The sequence below is a fragment of the Myxine glutinosa genome, chromosome 10 (assembly GCF_964187855.1).
Source record: "Myxine glutinosa chromosome 10, kmMyxGlut1.1, whole genome shotgun sequence".
NCBI classification, from domain to species: domain Eukaryota; kingdom Metazoa; phylum Chordata; class Myxini; order Myxiniformes; family Myxinidae; genus Myxine; species Myxine glutinosa.
In genome coordinates this window covers 89,712,101-89,735,505 of record NC_136270.1, presented here as the reverse complement: position 1 = coordinate 89,735,505, position 23,405 = coordinate 89,712,101, and the positions used below count along the sequence as shown (strand labels likewise).

Genomic DNA, 23,405 nt, shown 5'->3' with positions numbered 1-23,405 from the left:
TTGGATGAAACTTGGTGGACCGGTTGGGTGTCTGACAAGGACGATTCGATTCGATTTTGGTGAAGATCTGAATATGGATTCGCATATGAGAATTATTCAATTTTTTAAGTGATTCTTCACCAATAAGAGATTGCGCCATAAACGATATATAGCAGGATATCTCAAAACGTTGTGGACCGATTTGGATGAAACTTGGTGGACCGGTTGGGTGTCTGACAAGGACGATTCGATTCGATTTTGGTGAAGATCTGAATATGGATTCGCATATGAGAATTATTCAATTTTTTAAGTGATTCTTCACCAATAAGAGATTGCGCCATAAACGATATATAGCAGGATATCTCAAAACGTTGTGGACCGATTTGGATGAAACTTGGTGGACCGGTTGGGTGTCTGACAAGGACGATTCGATTCGATTTTGGTGAAGATCTGAATATGGATTCGCATATGAGAATTATTTAATTTTTAAAGTGATTCTTCACCAATAAGAGATTGCACCAAAAACGATACATAGCACGATATCTCAAAAAGTTGTGGATGGATTTGAACGAAACTTGATGGATGAGTTAGTTAGGTGACAAAAACAAGCTGATTAGACTTTGGTTAAGGTCCAGATGCTGATCTGGCCTATCAGTGGGACACAAAATGTAAGCTGTTCAGCCTGGCGGCGGTATACACTCTACTGAGTGTATACCGAGTTGTTCATGTGCCATGGTCTAGATACAGAACTTCAGTTTTGCCAAAAAGTTTCTTGGCTCGGGTTGCAATCCTGGATGGGTCACCAGTCCGACACAGGAAGTCAGGGTATTAATTTGGAATTTGCTCATGGTGTCGGCGATAGCTCGCCTACTCTTCGCAAAGGACACTGTGGGAACTTTAACATCCCGCAACTTATTTCAGTAAATAGGATGCCTGTTTAACGTCCATCCAAGGGACGGCACACACATTGATGAATCACCCTGCCTGCGAAACACCAGGATGACAGTTTACAGCTGGGTCGGGATTCGCACTCAGGCTAGACAGCTTAGAGGCGAGTCTGCGTACATCTAGACTAGGGCCTAGGTCATCTTGCCAGTCGAATTCGTTGTTCACTAACCATTCCTTTTCTCCCTACATGCTTGAAGCTAGTGGAAGAGCAAGGTCACGAAGGGTATGAACTGACAGTAGGGCAGTGAGACAACAATTGGACACAACAAGCGTGGGAATGAACAAACAGGAAAAGAGAGGTGGGGAGGCAAGAAAGTCACCTGCAATAGCGTTGGATTAGGGAGGGTTAATGGGGGTAATATATATTGTGAGTAAGGATCATGACATGAGATGGTAGTGCACCACCTGCTTGAAGCCCTGGGGAGATGAGTGATGATGGCACCACCTATGGAAGGCAGTTGCACATTTCTTCAATCTATTTTCCTGACTTATTGCATCCTGCGTTTTCTTCTTTTCTTTTTTTTTCATTTTACTTGTGTGTATTTATCAGTTTCAACACTTTTTTGTGGACATCGCACAAAAAGTGGACATTTTGGTGGACATCGCACAAAAAAGTGGACATTTTGGTGGACATCGCACAAAAAGTGGACATTTTGGTGGACATCGCACAAAAAGTGGACATTTTTGGTGGACATCGCACAAAAACGTGGACATTTTGGTGGACATCGCACCAAAAAGTGGACATTTTGGTGGACATCGCACAAAAACGTGGACATTTTGGTGGACATCGCACCAAAAAGTGGACATTTTGGTGGACATCGCACAAAAAAGTGGACATTTTGGTGGACATCGCACAAAAAAGTGGACATTTTGGTGGACATCGCACAAAAAAGTGGACATTTTGTCAGTGTGGACATCGCCCATCAGAAGGACATTTGCCCAGAGGACTCTTCTGCCAGCACTGGTCGTTGGTGGGCGTTCAAGATTCGATAACGATTGCTCAAGATCTCTTTCGTGAAGGGTAGACGATTTATCACCACCACCCTGAACCAATTACAAATTCCTGCCTAAACTGCAGGTAGCAAGTGGCCTGGTCTTCTCAGATGTCCCTTGACACCAGGTGGGTGTTGTCGTTACCTGGGCAGCTGCTCAGGGGGCTCAGGGGGTGCTCATATACTGTGAACAAATTCACGTACTTCATTCACGTTGGTCGCACGTCACGTGTGAACTTCCATCTCCGGTGACGGAGGCTGTGTGAGTACCATGATGATGAATATTCCCCCGAAGAGTGAGTTATTGAGTAGTAAACTCCAAGACCACCTGATAATATTTCACACAGTTAATAGTCAGCCCCCCTCTGTCTCTCCATTATTTTACCCTCCCCCAAATCTCCCCCACCCACCCCCTTTTCGTTTCCATGCCCCTAAACCTCCTCCACCCCTTTTTCCTCCCACATTCCTTCCCACGATGACCGAATGGAAAACCCAACACCACACTATTTGCCATTAAGACTCGAGTACAAAACTGACCATCTGTCATTTTCATTGCCCTGTTCAAATCAGATTTCCTTTTGTGCGAATTCCTATCTTCTTAAAACTTATATCAATCTAATAACTAATAAAATATCAATTATATATCAATCTAATATCACCATGTCTTTCCTGCGCCATCTTATTGAACCCTGGTGCGAGTAGTTGGTGAAGTTCAAACACCGAGATCACTCCTCGGACAGTGCGGCTTGTCCATGGGAGAAGTACTCAAAACCTCGGACTACACAGGCCGTTCGATTGCTTTTGTCTCTCGGAACCTGAGTTAAAATGACATCTCGCATCAAAATAATTTCCCTTTTCTTTATTCTCCCTCACCCAACACTCCCATCCGGAAATGTTTTCGGAAACATCAAATTTCCATTTCTTTTTCACCAAACCCAGGTGGTGGACCTCTTCAGACAGAACCTTTCATTGTAAGTTATAACAATATGAGTTTTTTGGATAAAAGTTATTCTGTGCAGCTGAACGGTGGATCATTGCAACAACATTATGTCTTTTACAACTTGTATGTTGCAAACACATTTTAATAGTCTTTTAAAGAGGAAGAGGAAGAGGGAGGGGATGGAATATATAGATTTTCAGGCCTCAAGCAAAACGTTGAAGTTCCTTTTTTTTTTAGCACAATCAGACAAGCCAGACTTCCGCCAAATATCCTTTTTGCATTCAAGTAGATCTTGAAATAGATTCCGGATCCATCTAAAAATTTCAGGTGGGGAAGATGTGGGTTAGTGTGGTGGGATTGGGTATATTTATTTGTTTGAAGATATCTAATTCTTTATCAGCTTAAAAATTGCTGTCATTGATATAAGAAGCGAAACTGCTCTTGTACTAGTTAATTATATAAATAAATATATATATAAATATATATATATATATATATATATATATATATATATATACATATATATATATATATATATATATATATATATATACATAAACATATACATATACATATACATATACATATATACATATACATATACATATACATATATACATATACATATATATATATACATATACATATACAATTATACATATACATATACATATATACATATACATATACATAGACATACATATACATATACATATACATATATACAGACTTGGCATTTAATATGGAATATTTTTTTTGTGGGGTAGAACTTACTTTTCAAGATGTCTTAGAACCAAAAGTTCATTGGAATTATGTTGAAATTATTCTAGATTTTGTTAATGTGACCTTTAAAAGAAACAAAAACCACATTTGACATTTCGAAACAAATAAATTGATCCTTGAAAGTGATGTAAACTGATATCGAACTCAATTCATGGACAGTACTGTTAAACTTCTGTACGTTTTCCAGAAGTATCTCTTTATTTTGCACATTAGCCAAAATTTTTTTTAACAAAAACAAAAGTTAAATTACGACTGGGATTACGGACAGTAAAATTACAGTTCAGTACTTCGTATAACCCCCACGAGCATTCAGGAGAGCACGTACACGTTGAGGCATGCTGTTCACGAGATTTGCCAAGGTTTGGATAGGAATCGCTTGCCATGCAGTGACAATAGCCAGCTGCAATTCACGCACAGAGGTCGGCTGCTGGTCCAAGTGGTCGATTTGACGCATTAATTCTGCCCACAAGTTCTCTATCGGATTCATATCCGGGGACATGGCAGGCCACTCCATATGCTCTACACCACGGTCAGCAAGAAAGTGTTGGATAATGCGAGCACGATGAGGCCGTGCATTGTCATCTTGGAAGACAAAGTTTCCTCGAAAGGCTGCACAAGCAAATGGAAGCAATGTTTCTTCCAGAATGGCCCTGTACTTGAACGGGTTCAGGTTTCCATTCAGAACAACCAGGTCAGTTTTGCCCCCTGCATGAAAAGCAGCCCAAACGGTCACCCCACCACCTCCAGCTTGGACTCTTGGCACTATACAATCTTTGTTGTAGGCTTCATGCACTTGTCTACGCACTCGGACGCGGCCATCTTGACGATAGACCAGAAATCTAGACTCGTCACTGAAAATCACGTGATTCCAGTGTCCTGGCTGCCATTGACGGTGCTCTCTGGCCCACTGCAATCGGCGCTGGCGGTGTTGTCTCGTCAGGCGTGGCTTTCTCAGGAGACGCCTGACACGATAGCCTGCTTGAACCAGTCGTTGGTTGACTAGCCTTCTGGATACAGGCACATTTGTCAGTTGCTGCCACTCAGCCCTAAGCCGATTAGCTGACTTGGTACGGCCATTGCGGTCTAACCGGTGCAGCTGGCGATCATCCCTCCTTGTGGTTCTGCGGGGACGTCCTGGCCTCGGTATTGGAGTAGGGACACCCGTCTGAGCATTTCGTTTCAGGATCTTTGACACCTGACCTTGAGTGATGCCACACTGCCGAGCAATAGCACGCTGTTTCATGCCGTAATTTCGTAAAGCCACCACTCCATGACAAACAGCATTGTCGAGTTGACGGACCATCTCCAGAGGAAGCGGCAATAACTTTTGGAGACGTGCAGCAGTTGTTTTCCACTAATACAGAACGCAACAACCCTTGTGTACCCGACTGTGAAGCCAATCATCAAATGCACCTGTCTGTACATTTTGCCACGCCACCTGTGATATAATCCTGTTGTTGACTTCTTGCTGCGACAGACAATCAGTGACATGGTTCTTTTAACAAATAAATCACCAAAGTGTAAAAGAAACTCAGCAGATTGATATACTGAGTTAAGAAAGTAAACCCAAGTCAAGAAAAAAAAATATTCCATATTAAATGCCAAGTCTGTATATATATATATATATATATATATAAAAGAAAGTTTTTCTTTGTTTGTTTGTTTGTTTGTCGTGTTATAACTTGAGAACTGATTAACGGATTTCAATAAATCCAACTACAACTACAATAAGTGATTTTTTTCTTTATGGGTACATGGACACGTGTGTCAAAACTGCAAATGCCAACACAAGACGTTGGTTATCCCTGCATGGGGAGCAGGATCTCCCAGGAAGCCTTTTCTTTTTCTTCCCCCATAGATTAGTCATCGCAGCAAAGATTGGTATTGCGCCAGTGAAGCGATGGGTTTTATATTCTAGTATATATTAACATAAATATATATATGGGAGTGTATGCTGGATCAGCACGTCGCTGCGTTCCTTGGACGACTCCTCAGCACCATCCCCACACACACCACTGTGTGTGCTACGGAATGAGGTGTTTTTACGGCGGCCGGAGTGCAAATCCTGCCACCAACCTCCTTGAGAGAGGACCCAGTACCCTGGTACTCATTTCGCCAGGCTGAGTTGAGATGATAGGCTGAGTCAACCCCACCTGGTATGAATTCAACAGCTGAATGGGATTCAAACTCAGGACCTTAGATTCTCAAGCCCCCGCACCCTAACCATTAGACCAACACCAGGTATATAGTTAATGATAGGCCACCTAAAAGCTAGGTGCAGCCCTGCAGTGTTGTGTTACATTTATTTTTGTGTCTTTTTTCTTCTTTAATGTCCACAATTATTATTCCCACGTTCTTGTGGGGTTGGCCGGAAGAATCTTGGCCCAATTCCTTCACGAACACGATGGCCATGCCTGACGTTTGACGAAAGCTTGGGGTAGGAATTTGGAATTTGTTCATGATACCAGCAATAGTTCGCCTACTCTTGCCAGGAATAGGACACCGTGGGATTTTTAACCTCCACCACATTACCGTTTAACGTCCATCCGATGGACGAGGAAATCGCCCTACCTGTCAAACACCAAGGTGACAGTTTATAGCTGCGCCAATATTTGAACCCAGGATAAGCAGCTTAAAGGTGAGTGTGTGGATCTCTCGGCCATCCTGCCAGCCCACACCTCTTTTTCAGTAATGATCCCAATCTGGTAGAGGAAGTGTATGTCAGAAAGCATTTAAAGACAACTGACAAGTGACCATAGCATTGTGTGTGTGAGTACCGTACTCTGTTAAGAGTTCAAGTTCAGGATTATAGAGTAATGGTGTTATATTTCAGGAAGCAACCTTTAACGGTTAGAGGAGATAGTTAGGTGCTCTAGCTTGGGAGAAACGAACAGGAGGGGCATCATCAGCATCAGATAAATGGACAACCTTCAAGGAGCAAACTCATCTTACGCACATCCCTTGGTGTGGTCCATCTCCGTCTATTTTGTGCCTTGGCCCTTATGTTGGTGTTTCCCTCCTCTCTTTTTGCTATTCCTTTTGATAAGTTGTTTCCTAATCCATTCTGTGTTCCAGCTCTTTAATGAGCCTTGACTATGTGTACAAAAAATTGCAGTGTGCAGAGTAAGTATATATTCCAGTGAGGTGTAAATCCAGAGGTAGAAAGAGACCACCAAGGTGCTTGAGCAGGGGAGGTAAGCAGTGTTATTACATGAAGGATAAATCAGTAAGTATGAAATAACAGGACTGGAGTCCGACACACGTCATTGTAGGAGTAAACAGAGAGCAGTTAAGAAAATATCTCACCAAGCCAAAAGGAAATATGAAAAGGATAGAGCCAAAAATACTTAATGTAACAGCAATGCATCCTTTAAGTACACTGCCTTCAGAAAGTATTCCCACCCCTTGACCTTTTCACATTTTGTGTTACAGGCAGAATTTAAAATGGTTTAAATTGAGATTTTTTTGGTCATGGGTCTACACATAATACCCCATAATGTCAAAGTGGGTATTTTAAAAAAAAATTACGAAATAATTAACAATGAAATACAGAAATATCTAATTGACATAAGTATTCAAAGAGTTTAACTTTCTTATCATCGACCACAGAATCTTTTGACTCATGCTCTGTTTCTTTCACGTGCCTTTTTTCAAACTCCAAGCATGCTGTCATGTGTCTTTTTCTCAGGAGCGGCTTCCGTTTGGCCACTCTCCCAAAAAGCCTAGATTTGTGAAGTGCTGCAGAGGCTGTTGCCTTCTGGTAGGTTCTCCCATATTCGCTAAGGAACTCTAGTTCTGTCAGAGTGGTCAATTGGATCTTGGTCACCTCCCTGACCAAGGTCCTTCTTGCCTGGTTGCAGTTTGGTCGGATGGCCAGCTCTAGAAAGAGTCTGGATAATTCCATATTCTATCCATTTCCTAATGATGGAGCTCACTGTGATCTTGGGAACTTTCAACACTAGAAATTGTTTTGTACCCTTCCCCAGATCAATGCCTCCCCATAATTATATCTCTGAGTTCTACGGACAGTTCATTGGACTCCTTAGTAGAGTTTCTGCTCTGACATGCACTGTCAACTGTTGGACCTTGTATAGAAAGATGTTTCTTTCTAAATCATGTCCAATCAATTGAATTGGCCACAGGTGGACTCCAATCAAGTTGTAGAGACATCTCAAGAATGATCAAAGGAATTGAATGCACCTGAGCTCAATTTGGAGTGTCATAGCAAAGGGGTTGAATAGTTATTGACTCAAGACATTTCAGCCTTTCATTTTAAATTATTTTATTAAAATTTCCATAAAAAATCCCGCTTTAACATTATAGGGTATTTTGTTTAGTTCAGTGACAAAGAATCTCAATTTAATCCGTTTTAAATTCAGGATGTAACAACAAAATGTGAAACAAAAGTTATGGGGTGTGAATACTTTCTGAAGGTGGTACTGTATATAAGGGGGTTAAGAACAGGTTAAGATGAGCGTGGGCCCATCGAGGAAGAACACACGAGAATTGGTGGATGATGATGGTGAGATGGCAAGTTTATTGAATTTTGTTTTCCTTCAATATTTACATAAGAATAGTCAGGGGAACTTCCAATAGCTGAGGGTACCTGTCTCAGAGCTGAGGTGGTGAGCAAGGGCTTCTTGAAGAGATCCAAATTGTAGTGGAGGAAGTAAAGAAACAGTTATGAAAATTAAGAAATAATAAAACTCCGGGGCAGTCAAACAAAATTGAAAATCATTCCAAAAAGGAAACTTACTGTTTTTAGGGACGTCATAAAGGACACAAACAACAGGAACTACAAACTAATGTGACGTGTTGAATGAGGTGGTGTAGAAGACGATGCATCGACGGCGCTAAACCTCCGGACAATTTTCCACAGCCTTTAAAATCATTATTTTGTTTCAATTTAATTATAATACATGGACATTGTGGAACATAAATTGCCTTGTTGGTTTTGTTTGATTCAGTTTTTCTTTTCATTCTGTATATAGGAAGGGTTGATCTATGTGTTATATGCACAAAAGGGGGAAGATAGGGGATGTAATTGAGAAAAGGAAAATGAACAAGCATTCTGAGTATTGCGCTGCAATACATGTCCCCTACCGGCAGTCTGTCGTCCGGAAAACTGTTGGGGAAATTCCCAAAGTTCAAAGTGCCATAACTTTGTCAAAAATGATCGAAACGTCGTGAAGTTCGAACTTTATCTGTAACTTATCATGAGGAAACCATGTACCAAGTTTGAAATCATTAGCATTAAGCGTTTAGAAAAAAACGTCCGGAAAGCTGTTCTTTGCGTGACGGACTGACAGACTGACGGACTGACTGACGGACTGACGGACGGACGGACAGACGGAGGGACGGCGTGCAAACCTATAGTCCCCTCTGGTGTACACCGGTAGGGGACTAATAAAAGGAAGATAATTAGGGAGAATAGGAAAGATATGAGGAAGTCTACTGGTCGAATTTATTTAAGGAAGTGTATTGGTCTAACTCATATTGTAAAAATGACTGTATTGGTAAAAATGGAAGTATATTGTTAAATTTAAAATGTATGGGAAAAATAAATAAATAAAAAGATTAAAATTAAATAAAAAAATTGAAAAAAAAATAATTCCAAATATGGAATGGAAGTATTGAATGGAAGTGTATTGGTAAAAATGACTTATACATGCATTTCAAATCAAGTTCATGGACATCTTCCAGCGGTGGTTGTAAGAGGGTGTAAACGTGAAATAAAATTGAAAACAAAAATGACTTTATAATATAATCTGAGCTTTTTCTTGATGCATCTTGTAGCTCAGCAGCAAGCGCCGTCCCCCTGCCTATCGACCGCACGATCATGCTGTTGCGGCTTTGCTTTGGAAACCTCTGTAAGTTTGCTTGGTTGCAACCGAGCGATTATTTTTGGAAATCGGAATGACATTTAGCAACACACTCGTAGGCTTTCCGCTCTGGGAATGCTATGAAAACGACGTCACAAGCCACATGGACCTGTCGTTGTTTGCAGCTGTGCTGAAGGACCCCTGTTCAAATTTGCTGGAGACGGACTCATGTAATCATCGTGTGTCTTTATTGGAATGGTACAAAACTGAAATCTGGAAGGGCTCCATTGAGATACGTTTTTCAAAGAAGCAAAACTCTCCAAAAGGCAAAGTTTATTTTCTTTATTTTAGTTTCGTTTTCAATAATTTCACATTATTACCCTCACCAGAGGAGCGGCATTCCATCTGGATCCGCTTGTTTGGCTGGTTGTCAGCACAATGTGAGTATGTCTATTAATTACATACGATTGAAATGATAATAATGATAATTATAATGGTACATAACACAAGCATACTCACCTCTGAGCTTTCTCACTTAGGATTGAATCCTGACGTAGCTATGAACCATCATCCTCCTGGTGTTTTGCATTCATGAGCATTCGGCCCATCTGTCGGCAGTGGTTGTTTGTGGGGATGTTAAAGATCCCAAGGTGTCTTTTGCGAAGAGTAGACAAACTATATCCGGTACTATGAACATAATATTGTAACCAGACTTGGTAGTGTAATGTTAGAGCGTCCTCTCTGAGTCTGGGAGGTCTGTGGTTTGAACCCCAGCTGAGTCATCCCTGGAAAGACTTTAAAAATGGGACGCGCTTCTTAACCCTCAGCATTTTATAAGGATATAGCACCACTGGCAACCAACCATAGCTTGCAAACCATAGTAGTAGTGGTAGCGGTCGGTAATCTTATTTGATTCGAGTTGTTTGGCATTTCCTGCCTGGTTGTCAGGGTTCACTGATGGCACTCTTGGGAATCTTCCTTCCCCATTGTGTTCGTGTTAGTTTATGGTCTGTGCAGCCTTCTCAGCGATTTGTGAAAGAAGAGATAAGGTTTTTGTGTTTGGTCATTCATTCGCGACTCATCTGTGGCCATAAGGGATACGGTTATGGAGTTTGTTTTGGTGCCATCCTCTGTTCATTACCTCTGCCACTGAAGGTTGGTGGAGGTAGTGTTTTCACCCCTGTTTGTCTGTCTGAGCATGATATCTTTATGGACAGATTCGGACTAAACTTACCGGAGAGCTTGGGTACGTGTCAAGGACGAAATGATTAGATTCTGGAGAAAATCTGAATCCGGATCTGGATACGAGAATTTTTAAAGTGATTCTTAACCATTGAGTGGTCGGGCTAAAACCGATATATAGCACGATATCTCAAAAAGTTATGGACGGATACGGCCGAAACTTGGTGGACAGGTTGTGTGTGTGACATGGACTAATCATTTCGATTCTGGTGAAGATCTGAATATGGATTTGGATACGACAATTATTTAATTTTAAAGTGATTCTTCACCATTGAGAGATCGAGCGAAAAGCGAAATATAACATGATATTTAAAAACGTTATGGACGGATTTGGACGAAACTTGGTGGAGAGGTTGGGTGTGTGACGAGGACTAATCTATTCGATTTTGGTGAAGATCTGAATATGGATTTGGATACGACAATTATTTAATTTTTAAGTGATTCTTCACCATGAGAGATCGAGCGAAAAGCGAAATATAACATGATATTTAAAAACTTATGGACGGATTTGGACGAAACTTGGTGGAGAGGTTGGGTGTGTGACGAGGACTAATCTATTCGATTTTGGTGAAGATCTGAATATGGATTTGGATACGACAATTATTTAATTTTTAAGTGATACTTCACCATTGAGAGATCGGGCGAAAAGCGAAATATAACATGATATTTAAAAACGTTATGGACGAGTTATGACTAAACTTGGTGGATGAGTTGATTATGTGACAAGAACAAGCCGATTCGATTTTGGTTCAGGTCCGAATCCAGATCCGGCCTATCAGTGGGATACAAAACGGAAACTGTTCAGCCTGGCGGAGGTTTGTGCTTTACCGAGTGCAGTTCTCGTTTTCTGCCTGTTTCTGTAGATTTTGATTGCTGCTCAGTTCTTGTTTTATTTCTAAATATAAGTTTCATTGTTGCCGGATTGAAGCAAACTTCCTCACACAGTCTAAACCTGGACACGCGGATGACAGGGTGGGACTAAACGGGCTTAACCTCACTAGAAGGTTAAACCACTTGTCAGATCTGAGGTCCAAAGAGGGCTTCGTACTTCTTCAGTATTTTGCTTTGCAATTATCTTTCATTCGCCTAAATTTTCTTTTACAGATTTTTTGTCAGTTGTTTGCATTTTTCCTTGTAACTGCGTGTCTGACAAGGTGAAGTATGGACACCAGTTTAATGGTGCTGTTTTTCAATATTGTCATGGTAGTTCTTGGCAGAGACTCCCATGCATGAGGTGTGATTAATAGGCCTTAAAGCTAGCTCATGCAATTGTAAAATATTTAGATCCTGTTGCTTCCAACACCGTAGGTGCCAACAATGAATATCAGGCCGAATATGCAGACCACCTCATGTCTACTCCGATTCAAGTATATTCTACTCCGAAGTTTCTTTCTCATCCTCCCACTGCACCTGAGCCTTCACCTTTGGGCCACCTGGCTTTGAGACACTTGTCTGCTATACCATCATCATCCGATGGAAACCAAACAGAGGTAAGCCATTAAAATGTCATTTTTGAAATCAACCCAACACTTTATGGCAAATATTTGGCAAAACTAAACTATAAACTTTATGGCAAAATGTACCAAATGGCAAATATTTATTTTTGATACAATTTTCGATCTGAACGCTGTAATGGCCAGAAGGTGGCAGTACTACTTGCACAATGTCTGGAAGGAATTTTTATTCTTGTTCAGAGCAGTATATCCGACAAGATGGCGCAGTATATCCGACAAGATGGTAGCACAATGACCTCTGCTCTGTCTAATCTGGGTTTCATTCCTCACCTGACTATAAACTCTCGGATTGGTGTTTCAAAGCAGGGTGATGCATCACAAAGTGTGATATCCCTCGGATAGACGTTAAACTTGGTTTTCCGTCTGTCAGCATTAGATGGTAGATGTTAAAGATCCTACCGTGTCCTTGAAGAGTGGGTGAGTTATCTCTGGCACCCTGAAGCAATTACAAATCCCTGCCTGGAGTGTGGGTAGCAAGTGATCTGGTCTTCTTTGAGTTTCCTTGACACCGGGTTATACCACTTACTATAATATGTTAGAGTGTGGTTCCTGTCTGGGAACATATTCTGCACTGTAAACAAATTGACCAGGTAGTTCACAAGTTTCATCTAAATGGCCTTATTCAGTTAAGATGGTCAACCGACGTACACTTCACATTGAGTAGATATGGTCGTCACCACTTCCAAGTGTCCTTGTGTATTGGCTTACTTCACCTAAATGAGCTGCTTTCTTGCTTTGCCAATAACTGGCATCCTGCAGGAGGATTGGCACAACTGCAGGCAACTGCAGGTGGTGTTTCCATTTGTTTGGTGACAACAATTACAATGTTGGTTTCCTATCAGGAAAATGGAAACTGAGTGTAGTCTGGTGAATCACATTTTCAAAGTGTGCAGACAGAAATGGGTTTTAGAAACATGGATATGGTATGAAGAAGCCAGGTAATGTGTCTACTCGTGTTCGTGCGTCGCAATTGTATTTATCCACTGCTTAAATTCCCATTGCCTCATGTTGACGTGTTGCTATGGGGATTGAGTTGGCCGAGTTGTGATATCCCATGTATGATTTCATTTTAAACTATGTTTAAAAACTGTGATAAAGTAAATGCGATGTCTATGGGTATAGTGAGGCTTTAAAATCTCACCATTATTGCGCATAATACTCAATACGATGTAGAATGTCCCACTCTTTTACTGTTCTTATCCCACCTCATAAGTTCCATTTCCTGCTCTCCCATTTCTCGTCTCTTCTTGCTCTCTCCAGCCGCAGACCTTTTTCTCTGCGGGCCGACGTAAAGTTGACGCAAAGGCAATATGTGAAGCAGCTTCAGAATTGGATCCAGTTGGTCGATGCCACCCTCAGTTTGAGTGCCCGAGCATTCAGATCACATCCATCTCGCCATGCCGCCAAGAGCTTGAACAAATTGAAGATGAAGAATGCAATCCAGAGCTGGGACGGGAACATTATCAGTGAGTTGGCGGAGCCGGGGCAGTGTGTGCTGTGGAGGCATTATAGAGCGTTGTATGCTTTTACAACGAGTCTAATTAAGACGAATGGTCTTTCAGAATAATTTTTCTGAAAGTGTCGACTACTGCGTTCATCTTAACGAGACTCTTCTGTATTCGTATTTCATTACTGAAAGATCGGATTATTGATTGAGATGATAAAATAGGAAATATGCGTTTAAAAATAACGTCCATGCAGAATCATGGAGATATTAACACCTTTAGGAAGAAGTATTTATGCAAGAGAAGAAAACTGTGTTTATTTTGCATTCCTTCACGGATATGAATTGCTGGATGTTGCAGAAAACACGTGGCAAATGATAAAAGTGAGACAGAGGTGTATTTACTGGGAATGTTTAGTTGTGTTTATCACACTTTTATTTTACACCTTTATATAATGGCTTTATATATGTATTGGCTTACTTCACTTAAATGTAGGATATATATATATATATATACACGTATGAATGTATGGATATATATGTATGTATTTATGTACGTATGTATATACAGTCACGTGAAAAAGTAAGTACACCCCGTGTAAAGTTTTGACTTTTTCAACATATTTCAACATACAGCTAGCTATTTGATCTTCATTTCATCAATATTGATAGATAAAGGTGATATAATATAACAAATATCATGAAACATTTACAGTTTGTAGTCCATTGTATAATTTAAATAAACATAAATGCAAATTTCGCATGTGGAAAAAGTAAGTACACCCTTGGCTCTAATAGGTGGTATTGCCCCCTTTGGCAGAAGCAACCTCAAGTATGCGTTTCTTATAACTGTCTACCAGTCTCTGACATCGACTGGGAGAAAATTTTGCCCACTCCTCCATGCAGAATTCTTTCAGCTGGGCGATGTTTGAGTTGAGGGGTTTCTTGCATGCACAGCTCGTTTCAAATCCCCCCACAACATCTCGATGGGATTTAGATCCGGGCTTTGACTTGGCCATTCCAGAACCCTCCATTTCTTTCTTTTCAGCCATTTCAGCCATATATATGGATACCAAAATATTTTTTTAATTTCAACAATTGTCTGGAAGAAATGGTGCATTATTTGAAAAAAGTGCAAGGGTACCAATATTTTTGGCCACGATTGTATATTTATGTGTATGTATGTGTATATATATATATATATTTATACATCTATGTATATATGTATGTATTTATATACATACATATGTAAGAGAAAAACACCCCTCATCACCTCGAAGACATTCAGACAGACAAGCAGAGGTGAAAACATAACCTCCATCCACCTTCAGTGGCAGAGGTAATTCAGTCCACTGATTTTGATGATGCGTGGTGAGAGAAGGGATGGGAAATTGAATCGGATGTGGACATACACCATCCTTTTATTTATATGAAATATAGATAGAAAACGTGTGATAAATCATCAGTCATTAACTATACTGAGAGCAAATATAAACACTCCATGTGAAACCAACAGCATGTACAACATTTTCTTTTGGAAATTTCCTTTCTCTGTTTTATTCCAATCAACCAATGGATATATTTTACAAACCATATCTACTTAAAATGGTTTGTAGTTCAAAATACAACAACATCGACATGAGAATTTGATTTGGTTCCGGTGTGGGTATGATACGATGTTGCAATAATTCCTTGTGGTATTAAATCAGAAATGCAGCTTTATTTTTCCTATTTTGTGCAGATGTCAAGATCGGTTGATTCTACCGATCGACCACATGTTCTGCCGTGAGCCTTCCTTGAGCCCAGCAAGTAGCCCTTCATCACGAAGCTGCTTTTCTGAAGCCTCCTCGTTGGAGTCGTATACGTTAACGGTGGACGACGTTGATGCAGAATTGAACCATGAGACGGCTCACATCGCCCTGCACCATCACTCACCAGTGCCTTCTCCCAGTGGCTCACCTCTCCTCCCCTCGCCGAGCCACTCGCTTGCTCCGTCCACCTCGAGTATACTTCAGGAAGGGTGGCAGGACTGCTCGGGCTTTCTGCAGGTAGTTGTCATTTTGTCGATTTTGAAATTTCGAATGTCGGTTTCATTTGAGAGAAAATAGAGGCGAGATTGGACACATTACATTCAAAGTGTACCGACATGCCATTATTGCTAAATTTCATGGCACGGACATAAATAATTCGGTTTTATTTCTGAGGACAAAGACTCACACCTGAAGTTTCGATCACAAGGTTGCCTTCTATTTGGACATCCTTTTTGCACTCACAATTCACAGCTAATGTGAAAACTTCTGATATCATAGAAACAACAATGAACATCACAAGTACAGAGCATAGAAGTAGCTTGGAATTAACGAAGCAAATTAATGCAGTGGAAACATTTGACTGTGATTATAAATTGTTGGACTTGAGCCGCTAGATCCGGATATATAATCTCGACTTGTACCAAGTTTAGCAGGATGGCACAGAGGTCATGCACTCGCCGTTGAGCTGTCTACTCTGGGTTTGATTGTCAACCAAATGATAAAGTGTCATATTGGTTCTTCGCAGGCAATTTGTTGCACCAGATCAGTGCGTCATCATTGGGATTGTTGTTGAGTTGGTGTCCTACTTGCATTATCTGGTGAACGTTCAATAATGCTACCCTGCTACCCTGGCCAAATTCCTACCCGAATGTGCCGGAGCACATCATTGGCATAATCTTTGATTTAATGCCCTCAGAGCCCATAATGCATAGCTCCTAAGACTTGCTCGAGTGCAAAGGAATGTCTTGTCCAATGATGGTTTTATTTTTTCCATTTGAGCTTCTTTAACTCATGTGTTGAGGCCCATTCCTACTACAATGATGACAACTGATGACCGTGACAAAAGCATGGGGTCTAAAATGCTTAAATTAATTAAGATAATTAAAACGATATGTCACGTGTCCACTAATTTTTTTGTCACTGTCCTGCAGTCATTACAAATCAGTGTCAGGGATGCCAGCAAAAATCGAAGCTCCACGTAAAGTAATAGAAGCGTTACGAGTCTTGCGAAGAGATATAAGCGAGAATGAGCAGTGATAGTAAAACGCAAGAAGGAGAATGTCAAGTCCTAAAAATGGCAGAAAATATTGTTGCGGATCTCCATACGTCGGCCTTCCCCTTAAGGGGGGATTAATCCCCTTGTCCTTTTACTAGCCGACGCGATCCGGAGCTATCACGTCCCTTCCGGTTGGTGTTAAATAGGGTTGTTGGTCGAATTTAGTCCTATTACCTAAGTACTAACACCGACGGTGAAGCAAGGAAATAACCCCACCCGAACCACGGCGTTAGTGGACACGCCGAACGAAGCGAGCCGCGATTCGGGCCGTTAACAGGTACTAAACCCGATTAGAGCGGTTCTTAAACGTGCCACGCTTACCCAATTGAGGAAAAGACTGATACGGTCGAATTGAGAGGAAACCAGGAAGAACAAGGAATTTATTTACACTTTGTACAAATAAGAGGAGGAAGGAAAAGAAAGAATGTACAGGGAAGAGGAAGAAGCAGATACACAGGGCAGCCTTAATAACAGTCTTAACTTATTCTCTGGACACGGGCCCGTTCACTCTCAGACTCACTCTCAGGGTCACTCACACGGGGTTTGAAGATGGTCGGGTTGAGGGTCCAAGGGTCCACAGCTCGTCCGGTCCCCGACTTGTACCGTGCAGATGGTGGAATACGGCAGGCAGCTCTCCCCGTGGCGTAGGCGCGATGCGGACAAGTATATATCGGGGAAAGGTAAGCTGGCGATTAGATATCGTCCGTAATACTTGTACCGGCGCCTTTATACGCGCTCCCGGCATTGTTATGATCGATCCAAGCGCCTTTCACCAATGTCCTTCTCACGCTGCAGTCTTCTGCAATGCGTGCCGCGCGCCAGCCCTTTGTAAAATGCTTGCCACAGCGCGTCTCTCCCTCTCGTAACTACTCAGGCGTCTCTCCCGTAACTCAACTCTCTCTGTTCAACTCTCGAGTCCTCCCCTCATAACTCTGAACAAGGCTCGTAGTTGCGTCCCTCCTCATAACTGAGGTGGGGGCCTCGCGCAAGGGGTTATATTGCCACGCCCAGCGAACCCTCTGGAATCTCTAGCCACACCCTGTCAGGCGATCTCACATCAGCCCTGACTGGCTGTCGAGGGCTTACCGGCTCCGCCTTGATGGCTGCTTGACATGGCCGCACCCCCACCCTTGCACTCCGCCCCCCTTTCCGGGCTTTACCTCATGGCATTTGGGCTGGTTTGAGCAAGCCCAAGGGCAGCGAAGGCTGCTGGCAGCCTAAATGGCGAGGGCGATGGAGTACAGACTGGTTAGCACTTAATGGCGTCGAAGGAAGGGATGCTGCAAAATGGACGAATGGGGCCTACTCTTATTTGTTTTACACAATGCAGATGCAACTATTGGGAATGGCCTTATCTAAACACATACTATGAAATAATTAACGTCCTAAGGTGACCTACGTGTTGCTTGTGGCCTATCTATGGGGTGAAACCTTTAACCTTTAATGATGTTACGTGTGTGGGTTCTCAAAACCGCAACAAGTGAGAATGAGCAGTGATAGTAAAACGCAAGAAGGAGAATGTCAAGTCCTAAAAATGGCAGAAAATATTATACTGACAATGCATCTGCTCATGATGACAGGATAGTGTGTACGTTGGGCACTTACCTTTGAAATACTGTGTCTAATTTGGATTTGAATCTGAACCCAACTATAAATAGTCCTCTGGTGATTTATTTACAGGCAGAGCATCGTATCAATGAGTGTGCATGCCGTACTTTGAAGGGACGTTAAGCCAGGTCTACTCCATCTGTTACAAATGCTGGTGGATATAAAAGGTGCCTTTCGCAAGAGTTAGCCATTGTTTACCTGCCCCTTGATCAAATTGGCAAACCACCCAGTGGAATTTCTGCCTTCACACCAGTGCTCTGGGAAAACTATGGATATTGGAATGCATCAGTGCCTACTACTGTATATACCTCCTCCCAACCTCGCACCTCGCCCATCCCCGCCCCCGCATAATGCAGTGTCATCTACTACCACTGCTGAACACAGCATTAGTCGGCCTACATAGGCTTTAATTGGCAAAAAAATCTAAGGCCGAGCATTCCTACAGACCATTGAGGAGAAGGGCTGTATCGGGTTGCAGAGCAATCGATTTGGTAAATAAGGGACGGGTTGGGATCCCCCTGGTAGCCCTCATGATCCACAATATAAAAATCGATGTCTGAGTGATTGTGTGGGGAACTGTCTTGTTTCAAGTTTCAGAAAAATCAGGCGATTGATAAGGGAGAATTATCAAAAATAGGAAAAAAGTTAACGGACGACCCGACCGGACGGACGGACATCACGACCCATTTCCAAGTTAATCTCTGAGAATCGAGATGAGATGACCTAATAATACAGGATCTGAAACTCGTAGTAGAGCTGCCACATACACATCTCACACATGTGGACCTACAGACATATACACGCAGGACTGTTAGACAAGACTCACACAGCCGCTGAACTTGGGGAAAGTCCCATCACTTCCCAGGGCACTTTGGATACCAGTGATGTCACAACAATGGCACCACCTTTCTCACCGCACTCAGCAGGGCATCCTCAGGAACAATTTCCTCCCTCGTTCCTATGGATGCCAACCTATATGGGATAGTGCATGCTCTTATTCTTTTAAATGCCAAACGTCAAGCAAGAAAGCAGCACGTGCCATTTTTAAAGTGTTTGGTATGTTGTTTTGTTTGCAGGTTTCTCCATTTTCCTCTCCTGGAACATCTCCATATTCAGGCCGTAGTGATGACTCTCTTCATTCACCTCTCTCCCAGCCTTGTTCTCCTGGTGGAAAACGTAAGCATGTTAGTTCTGATTATTTCAGACCTGCTTCAGCCTATTCCCCTCTGTCAACGTCGCCCACTGCTCAGATGCTCACTCCTCCACAAGACGCAGGGTGCCACACGGAACTCCCAGGTTCACCAGTGGTCCTGGACATTTCAGCAAACATCCCACCCAAGAATCGTCGTACCGATGTGAAACACAACAGTAATGTTGGAGAAGAGTCGATAGGCATGCAGGAGGATGCGGGTTTTGTCTCTGAGCCTTATTTGTCTGTTCCGCCACCTTACCCATGGTCCAAGGGGAAGCAAAGCACCAGCAATCATTCCCCATTCTTCCGGTGAGTTCCTGGTAAGCAAGCAAGCACAATGTTATTTTGTGTACTGATCTCTATATTTTGGGCATTTATTACAAGGTAATAAAATTTGTAGTTGAAAATTTATGATCGATGGTATTTTCAGGAAAAACAAGTGGAACAACACGGAGCATTTATGCAGATTCTTGCCGTGGTCTCGAGATTACATTGGATCTATATTTAAGTAGATCTGTGATCGAGGACACACACACACACACACACACACACACACTGACATAGAAGGATTACAATAGCCTCTCCCATCCCTTTGGGAATGGGCGAGATGAAATATTAAAGAAGATCTTGGTGTGGACGCACACTCGCTTACTGACACACAGATCAATTACAATATGGCTCCCGTCCCTTCGGAAATGCATGAGGCTAGCTAAGAAGCAAGCAGCAAAACCCTCCCTGTCTCAAGACTTTTTTTTTTTTCGTATACAAGATCGAGGCTCGTGTAAGAGCTAACATTGATCACAAAAAAAAACTGACATAAAACATATGATAAAGGGAGCGGGAGACAAGATGGGGAGAGAGAGGGAAGCACACAAGTACAACATTTGAGAACAGGGACAACGGGAGATCTGTGGGAGGGAGAGGGCTTGGGGTGGGGGGGGGGGGGGGGGGTGGGGGTGGGAGAGGTATAAAACACATGTACACTGCTCGGACTTCCAGGAAAGAAGTTCGGTATTTCAAAAAAAGTGGATCTGGGGTGAATTAGCGGGGGTAGAAAAGATCAAGGCTTTGTATGGGGGAAGATAAGAGATGGTGGTGAACAGCTGTTTTAAAGACCTAGAGGGAGGGGAAGAGTGGGATTGAAGAGAGTGAGGGAGTTTGTTCCAGAGGCGGGAGAAAAGAGGAGTGAAGGTGAGCAGAGAGTCTTGATTTTGGACACTGACAACACTGACACTTTGCGCACCCTCGCCCCTGATCCCTTCAAATCTGACAGGAATTTTCCATCCAACCATTCTGCCATTTATCCCTCACGAAGGATATGAATACATGCATCCCCCTCGGTCCGTTATGTGATGAACTAACACAGACATACACAAGAGGTTGATGGCAAAATCTGATGGATGTTAATGGAATGCAATCCATTGCAAGGAGGTAACTTGATGAAAACTTATATGTTGTACTCATAGGTACTAGTATAATGTTTGTAAAGACAATGTTAAATATAATCAACATTTATTGGTGATAATTACTGTCATCCTTTGGTTTGCAGGGTTATTGTATTTCACAACATTTTGCTGCTTATATCAAGGTTACCTTTTGTGGTCGAAAATGGCCGTCCACATGTGAGATTTTACCCAAATTAATTATTTTTTGGTTTATTTTTTAGCTCACCTTTTTAGCTCACCACTTTAGCTCACTTTAGCTCACCAGAGCTAATTTTTAGCTCACCACTAAGCCTGGTGTTGGCTTAGCGGTTAGGGTGCCGGCTTGGGATCCTAGGATCCTGGGTTCGAATCCCGGTCGATCGCTGAATTAACGCCAGGGGGGTTGACTCAGCCTGTCATCCTTCCGAGGTCGGCAAATTGAGGACCAGCTTGCTGGGATGAATGATCACGGTGTGTACCCCGGTTTAGAATAGGTACACCGTATCCCTGCGCATCGTAAGAGCGTGACCAAGGGTTGGCGTCAAGAAGGGCATCCGGCCATAAAAACATTGCCTCAAACAGGGAACCATGATTGTCATGGGGCCCGCAAGGCTAACCCCCGCTCTAGCGGGGAAAATGGCCTCAAAACGATCATTCATTCATTCATTCATTCATTCACCCGGAACGTAATTCCGGGGAGCTTATGCGATGGCGAGGATGGCGAGTCATCCATCTGTCGGTCTGTAAACACAGATTGCAACTTCTTCTCCAAAACTGCTGAAGGGATTTTGACCAAACTTGGCACAAATGATATTTGGTATTTTGCAACTCAAGTTTGTTCATGGCATTAAAAACATCGCGGTCTCAGGGGGGTCTACCGGGCGTCAAAGTGGATCCAGGTTTGACCCCCCAAAATAGGAATTTGATTTTTCCTCTGAAACTACATACACTATTTTGATGAAACTTGACCACAACCTTCATCACCCCTGATGTACCCAAAGTTTGTTCGCCACATTAACTTCCACATCCTCTTCAATCTCATTCGTCCTTTCTGGTCTTCAAGACAGCTGTTCACCATCTTCAATCATCCCCTATCCACAACTATGATCTTTTCTACTTTTCTACGTTATGCGCACCAAAATCCCTTTTCCTACCAATTTTCCAGTTTCCCCTCCTTGGTGATTCCTTCTGTGTCCATCTTGTCTACCCCATGCATGTTTTGTGTCCTGTTTTTGTCTGTTACATCATGATGCGCTCAGTGTACTAGCTCTTCCATGACCTTGGACTATGTATAAAAATAAATAGGCTTGGCGTTGCCTTTACACTTGTCCCTTTACTTTCATTCCAATGACAGTAAACATACCTCTCTCAACATTTGGTTGAGAAAATTATTTGTCCAACTGAAGTTTGACCGATCAAGGCAAGACAGAGGGAGGTTGTCAAGGGAATAACATCTGTCCTGTGTGACATCGTCTTTAGTTATGCATAATTTCTGGAGATCTTACGGTCACCTCTAAGGAAGGACCCATGAGGTTGAAGGCAGACCTATAATGTTGCAGATGCATACTATTTAAGGTTGGATATTGGAGTTTGCAGGAGGGTTTTGTAGAACAGTATGGGGTGGGGCACACCAAAGGAGGGAAAAGGTGTACTTTTTATCTCGGCCACCAAAGGTGGATGGAGGTTATGTTTTCACCCCTGTCTGTCCGTATTGTCCGTTTGTCTGTCCGTTTGTAAACAAAATATCTCAAAAAGTTGTGCATGGATTCGGACAAAATTTGGCAGAGATGTAGCGAATGTGACAAGAACGAAATTATTAGATGTTGGTGAAGATCCGGATCCGGATCCGGCTACTAGAATTTTTAAAGTGATTCTTCACCATTGGGAGATAGGGCCAAAAACGATACAAAGCAGGATATCTCAAAATGTTGTGGACGGATTTGGGCGAAACTTGGTGGACCGGTTGGGTGTCTGACAAGGAAGATTCGATTCAATTTTGGTGAAAATCCTGATCTGGATCCAACTCGTAGAAAATGTTTAAGTGATTCACCATTGAGTGATATGACAAACCAGGCGGAGGTATGCTCTCTACTGAGTGCCGTTCTAGTTAGTTTTGTTTTTCGAAGTGTTTTGTTGTGTTAATGTTTCATAGTGACTGGGGATGCTAAGTCGGAGGCAGCAGAGGTGCAGAGGAGGATTCATGCGGGTGCAATTGTGTGGAGGAGGTTGGAGGGATTAATGGCAGACAGAAAGATATCAAGGAAATTCAAAGGGAATGTTCTGATGTCGTGTGTAACACCAGCTTACCTGTATGGTCTGGAGACGGTGGCACTGACAGAGAAACAACAACAGAGGCTGCGGGTTTGCGAGAACAACTGGGTCAGGAGGATTGCGGGAGTGGAGAGGGTGGAAAGAAGGAGAATGGATGAA

At 42.4% G+C, this 23,405-nt stretch overlaps 1 protein-coding gene across 1 annotated transcript in view; it reads left to right on the top strand.

Moving 5' to 3' along the window:
* Positions 1–23,405, top strand: part of LOC137433990 (nuclear factor of activated T-cells, cytoplasmic 1) — a 73,444-nt gene that overhangs the window by 20,466 nt on the left and 29,573 nt on the right. Inside the window, exons 2-5 of the mRNA XM_068126548.2 lie at positions 12,015–12,196; positions 13,481–13,686; positions 15,406–15,712; positions 19,436–19,860. Coding sequence (XP_067982649.2) covers positions 12,015–12,196; positions 13,481–13,686; positions 15,406–15,712; positions 19,436–19,860 — 1,120 coding nt within the window. The remainder of the gene's footprint in view (positions 1–12,014; positions 12,197–13,480; positions 13,687–15,405; positions 15,713–19,435; positions 19,861–23,405) is intronic.